General features: G+C 39.9%; 1 protein-coding gene across 1 annotated transcript; it reads left to right on the forward strand.

The window, feature by feature from the left end:
• The first annotated feature begins 3883 nt into the window (after positions 1–3883).
• Positions 3884–6083, forward strand: LOC122900597 (NAD-dependent malic enzyme, mitochondrial-like). Its single transcript, XM_044239361.1, has one exon. It carries the CDS (start codon positions 3884–3886, stop codon positions 5597–5599), a length of 1716 nt encoding a protein of 571 aa, XP_044095296.1. The 3' UTR covers positions 5600–6083.
• The last annotated feature ends 671 nt before the right edge of the window (positions 6084–6754 follow it).

Consider the following 6754-nt stretch of genomic DNA (forward strand, 5'->3'; position numbering starts at 1 on the left):
CACGCGCGCGCACACACACACACACACACACACTATAGTATTATTCAGGCATGAGAAAAAAGGAAATCCTGCCATTTGCAACAATTTGAAAAGACCTTGAGGGGCATTATGTTAAGTGAAGTAAGTCGGATAGAGAAAGACAAATACCATATGATATCACCTTTTTAATAATCTAAAAAGGACAAAGAGAATAAAGTGGTGATTGAGGAGTGGGAGATTGCTAAGAGAGTACACAAAGACTAACAACTAACTATACATCATGGCGATTATAGCTAATAATGTCTCATATACTTGAGTGTTGCTAGAAGAGATCTTAAATGTTGTCACCACAAAAAAGAAATGGTGTGTAACCACGTATGATAATAGATGTAAAAAAAAAAAAAAAAAGGTAACTGTTACGGGATGGAGGTGGTAGCTTATGCTGTGGTGGTAATAATTTTGCAATTTATAAATGTATCAAGTCAACTTCTTTTTTTTTTTTTAAAGATTTTATTTATTTATTTGTCAGAGAGAGATCCCAAGTAGGCAGAGAGGCAGGCACAGAGAGAGAGAGGAGGAAGCAGGCTCCCTGCTGAGCAGAGAGCCCCATGCGGGGCTCGATCCCAGGACCCTGGGATCATGACCTGGGCCAAAGGCAGAGGTTTAACCCACTGAGCCACCCAGGCACCCCTCAAGTCAACTTCTTACACCTTAAAATTACAGTGTTGCCTGTCAATTATATCGCAAGTGGGATAATATCAAATAATAAAGGTAAAAACAAAAGGGAAAACTTTTACCCTAAAATTGGAAGATGACTGAAAATTAACTATGTATATTACTTTATTCCACAAAAGCAAAAACCCTTCTCTTGAGATCCCAATTATATGAACATGAAGAACAGTCATAATAGGTAATAATGCCTGACTTAAAGTATCAATGTGATTCTACAAGTAAGAACTTTTATTAGGGGTGGGGCGCCTGGGTGGCTCAGTGGGTTAGGCCGCTGCCTTCGGCTCAGGTCATGATCTCGGGGTCCTGGGATCGAGTCCCGCGTCGGGCTCTCTGCTCAGCGGGGAGCCTGCTTCCTCCTCCTTCTCTCTCTGCCTGCCTCTCTGCCTGCTTGTGATCTCTCTCTGTCAAATAAATAAATAAAATCTTTAAAAAAAAAAAAAAGAACTTTTATTAGGGGACAGCTTTGGGACATTAATTCAACAAAACTCCATTTATTGTTTAAAAACAAAGGACTGGGGTGACTGGGTGGTTTAGTTGGTTAAGCATCTGCCTTCAGCTCAGGTCACGACCCAGGGTCCTGGGATAGAGTCCCAAATCAGGCTACCTGCTAAGTGGGGAATCTGCTTCTCCCTCTCCCTATGCCCCTTCCCCCACCTTGTGGTCTCTCTCTAGCTCTGCTCTCCCTCAAATAAATAAAGAAAATCTATTTTAAAAATTAAATTAATAAGAATAAAAACAAATGACCAAAAGGAAATCTCATTATTTCCTAATTCCTAAGCAGCCCAAGGCTGGTAGAGAGGTTTAGGCTGGCCCAAGCATAAGGTGGGGCCAGTGCCTAGGCCCTGCCCACCCCTCGACAAGTACATTGCTAGGGGCTCTGGGGATGAGGGCCCCAGAGGCAGGGCAGAGGCCAAGGACCAAGGGAGTGCAGGTCTATGGAGACGAGGTCACAGCCCTCCCATCCCTGTGGTCCTCAAAGTCCCCCTTCCCTCCCAATGCACCTCCCTCCCCATTGCTGGATTGGGTATGGGTGATGTGGCTACAAGGGCTGGGATGTGGCTATAGTTTTCTGAATAGGCTTTTGAAAAGACTGTATGGATACTAAGAGGACTGATTTTAAGCTTTCCTACAAATCTGTGATCACCAAGACAGCATGGTACTGGCATAAAAACAGACACATAGATCAGTGGAACAGAGTAGAGAGCCCAGATATGGACCCTCAACTCTATGGGCAAATAATCTTCGACAAAGCAGGAAAAAATATAGCGGAAAAAAGACAGTCTCTTCAACAAATGGTGCTGGGAAAATTGGACAGCTATGGGTAGATGAATGAAACTCGACCATTCTCTTACACCATACACAAAGATAAACTTGAAATGGATAAAAGACCTCAACGTGAGACAGGAATTCATCAGAATCCTAGAGGAGAATATAGGCAGTAACCTCTTCAACATCGGCCACAGCAGCTTCCTTTTAAGATATGTCTCCAAAGGCAAAGGAAACAAAAGCAAAAATGAATTTTTGGACTTCATCAAGATCAAAAGCTTCTGCACAGCAAAGGAAACAGTCAACAAAACAAAGAGGCAACTCACGGAATGGGAGAAGATATTTGCAAATGATGCTACAGACAAAAGGCTGATATCCAGGATCTATAAAGAACTCCTCAAACTCAACACACACAAAAACAGATAATCACTTCAAAAAATGGGCAGAAGACATGAAGAGACACTTCTCCTATGAAGGCATACAAATGGCTAACAGACACATGAAAAAATGTTCATCATCACTAGCCATCAGGGAGATTCAAATCAAAAGCACATTGAGATACCATCTTACACCAATTAGAATGGCCAAAATTAACAAGGCAAAAAGCAACATGTGTTGGAGAGGATGTGGAGAAAGGGGAACCCTCCTAAACTGCTGGTGGGAATGCAAGTTGGTACAGCCACTTTGGAAAACAGTGTGGAGATTCCTCAAGAAATTAAAAATAGAGCTTCCCTATGCCCCTACAATTGCACTGCTGGGTATTTACCCCCAAAATACAGATGTAGTGAAAAGAAGGGCCGTCTGTACCCCAATGTTCATAGCAGCAAAGGCCACAGTCGCCAAACTGTGTAAAGAACCAAGATGTCCTTCAACGGATGAATGGAGAAGGAAGATATGGTGTATATATACAGTGGAGTATTATGCCCCCCTCAGAAAGGATAAATACCCAACTTTTCTATCAACATGGAAGGGACTAGAAGAGATTACACTGAGTGAAATAAGTCAAGTGGAGAGAGTCAATTATCATATGGTTTTGCTCACTTGTGGAGCATAAGGAATAACATGGAGGACATGGGGAGATGGAGAGGAAAAGGGAGGTGGGGGAAACTGGAGGGGGAGACAAACCATGAGAGACTGTGGACTCTGAAAAACAATCTGAGGGTTTTGAAGGGGCGGGAGGTGGGAGGTTGGATGAGCCTGGTGGTGGGTATTATGGAGGGCACAGATTGCATGGAGCAGGGTATGGTGTATAAACAATGAATTCTGGAACACTGAAAAGAAATTTAAAAAAAAATAAATTAAAATTTTAAAATAAATAAATAAAAATGGGGAGAAAAACAATAAACATCAGCCAACAGAAGCTAATCAGGCAACTAGTTAAATCCCAAATGGTGGGGGGAGATATTTAGACCTCTAAAGCTAGGAGATCTGGTGGACCAATCCAGGGCTATAAAGAAAGTAGACTAGTCAAGCATCATATCTTACTACTAAGCATTCCAGGAGCATTTATTGATATGAATTTTGAAAACAAAACAAAGTTCAAGACTCAGAGAAAAAATTTTAAAAAACCTAAAGAAGAATGTAAAAAATACTATAATCAATATTAGAACATAAACCCAAAGAAAGTAAATAATGAGAGTATAAATCAAGGAAACAGAAAACAGACTATGAAAAACAAAGCCAATCTTCAACAAATGGAGCTGGGAAACTGGACACCTACATGCAATAGAATGAAACTGGACCACTTTCTTACACCATATGCAAAAATACACAGATTAAGAACCTAAATGTGAAACCTAAAACATAAAAATCCTAGAAGAGAGTACAGATAGTAATTTCTCTGAGAGGCAGGGGAAATAAAAGCAAAAAGAAACTACTGTTATATCAAAATAAAAAGCTTCTGGATATGCACATAAAAGAAAAAGGCAAGACACTCATGTTGAACCCAAGAACAAACAAGGGAATGGCATTTACATTACAAGAACGACAAATGCTTGGTCTTCAAGGACTTCTACCTCCCAAAATAGAGACACAAGATATTCAAGCTTTACGATTTCATAGAAACTTAAAAAAATTGAATGGCCCTTTGGAAAAATACATCTATATAATGGGAATACAAGAAAGAAATGAGAAGTTGTTTTATAGAATTCTGCAAGATGATATTGAAAGTCTGATGCCAATTGTATACACACCAACAGTGGGTCTTGCCTGCTCCCAATATGGACACATCTTTAGGAGACCTAAGGGATTATTTATTTCAATCTCAGACAGAGGTCATGTTAGATCAATTGTGGATAACTGGCCAGAAAATCATGTTAAGGCTGTTGTGGTGACTGATGGAGAGAGAATTCTGGGTCTTGGAGATCTGGGTGTCTATGGAATGGGAATTCCAGTAGGAAAACTTTGTTTGTATACAGCGTGTGCAGGAATACGGCCTGATAGATGCCTGCCTATGTGTATTGATGTAGGAACTGATAATCCAGCACTCTTAAAAGATCCATTTTACATGGGCTTATATCAGAAAAGAGATCGATCACAACGTTATGATGACCTGATTGATGAGTTTATGAAAGCCATAACTGACAGATACGGACAGAACACACTTATTCAGTTTGAAGACTTTGGAAATCATAATGCATTCAGGTTCTTGAGAAAATATCGAGAAAAGTATTGTACCTTCAATGATGATATTCAAGGGACAGCTGCAGTAGCCCTAGCGGGTCTTCTCGCCGCACAGAAAGTTATAGGTAAACCACTCTCAGATCACAGAGTCCTATTCCTTGGAGCAGGAGAGGCTGCTCTTGGAATTGCAAATCTCATAGTTATGGCTATGGTTGAAAATGGCCTCTCAGAAGAAGAGGCGCAAAAGAAAATTTGGATGTTTGACAAGTTTGGTTTGTTATTTAAGGGGCGGAAAGCTAAAATAGACAGTCATCAGGAACCATTTGCTCACTCAGCCCCAGGGAATATACCTGATACTTTTGAAGATGCAGTAAATATTCTCAGGCCTTCAGCTATAATTGGAATTGCAGGAGCTGGCCGACTTTTCACTCCTAGTGTAATCAAAGCCATGGCTGAAATCAATGAAAGGCCTGTAATATTTGCATTAAGCAATCCTACAGCAATGGCTGAGTGCACAGCTGAAGAAGCATATACACTTACAGAGGGAAGGTGTTTGTTTGCCAGTGGCAGTCCATTTGAGCCAGTGAAACTCAATGATGGGCAAGTCTTTACACCAGGCCAGGGCAACAATGTGTATATTTTCCCAGGAGTGGCTTTAGCTGTTATTCTCTGTAACACCCGGCATATCAGTGATCATGTTTTCCTAGAAGCTGCAAAGGCTCTGACAAATCAGCTGACAGATAAAGAGCTGGCTCAAGGGAGACTTTACCCACCACTTGCTAACATTCAGGAAGTTTCTATTAACATTGCTATTAAAGTCACAGAATACCTGTACGCTAACAAAATGGCCTTCCGATACCCAGAACCTGAAGACAAGGCCAAATACATTAGAGAAAGAATCTGGCGAAGTGAATACGATTCCCTGCTGCCGGATGTCTATGACTGGCCAGAATCCCCACTAAGCCCTCCCTTGATAACGGAAGAGAAGCACACCCACTGAAAAATACTTTCCATGCTTCAGGGAACCCCCCCCTTATTTTTTTCTTTTTCCAGAGAAAAAGAGATAATCTCAAATTTATGGGTTTTTTTCATGTGTTTTATTCTCCCCCACTGCTTTGCTTGACTTTTTATTTTTTTCCATGAATCTGTATTTCCTTAGAGGATCAACATGTTGGCTACATTGTGAATGCCCATCAGCACCCTGCAGTCAAAATAACCATGATGCTTTTCTTCTGATTCTTGCTCATAGCACATCAAAGAGATGTCACAGATGTATTTGTAAATGTCTTCACTTGTGCTATTGTTCATGCTTGCCAGAGTATTTTCTATTTACTATTAACAGTAATCATCTTCTCTCCCCAGCTCTTTTAGGGCTACTAAGAAATTTACTTCTGTGGATATGAGTATAGAGTTTTAAGAAGCTAAATTTAACCAGATTATAAGGACAAACTGTCAGTGTCTAAAACTTCATTTATTTCAGCCTTATTTTATCTTCATGCTCTGAAATTCCTTTCCAGCTGATAAATCTAGAGAAATGTGAAAAATCTACCCTGTTATTTATTTTCTGGACCTAAATTGAGGCCCAACTATAACATCAGGAGAGAGAAATGGGAAGTACCGCTGTCTTTAGAGAGATAAACAAAATAGTCATTGTTTCAACAGTGTATAAAAATCATAGTGTAACTTTTTTATTTAATAAAGGTATTATCTTAAATTTAAAAAAAAATAATAAAATAAAAATAAAAATAAAAAGCTTCTGCACAGCAAAAGAAACAATCAACAACCTAAAAAACAACCTACTGAATGGGAGAAGATATTTATAAGACACACCTGAAAAAGGGTCAGTGTCCAAAATATATAAAGAACTCCTACAACTCAATACCAAAAAAACAATTCAATTTAAAAATGGGCAGAAGACATGAACAGAAACTTCCCCAGAGACATCCAGATGGCCAATAGACACAGAAAAGATGCTCAACATCACTCATCATCAGAGAAATGCACATCAATGAGATAACACCCTGTCAGATGGCCAAAATCAAAACCACAAGGAACAACACATGTTGGCAAGGAAGTGGATGAAAAAAGAATCCTCCTGCATTGTTGATGGGATTGCAAACTGGTGAGCCACTGTGGTAAAACAGTATGGAGGTTT

Source organism: Neovison vison, chromosome 2 (assembly GCF_020171115.1).
Source record: "Neovison vison isolate M4711 chromosome 2, ASM_NN_V1, whole genome shotgun sequence".
In the NCBI taxonomy this organism is placed as follows: Eukaryota; Metazoa; Chordata; class Mammalia; order Carnivora; family Mustelidae; genus Neogale; species Neogale vison.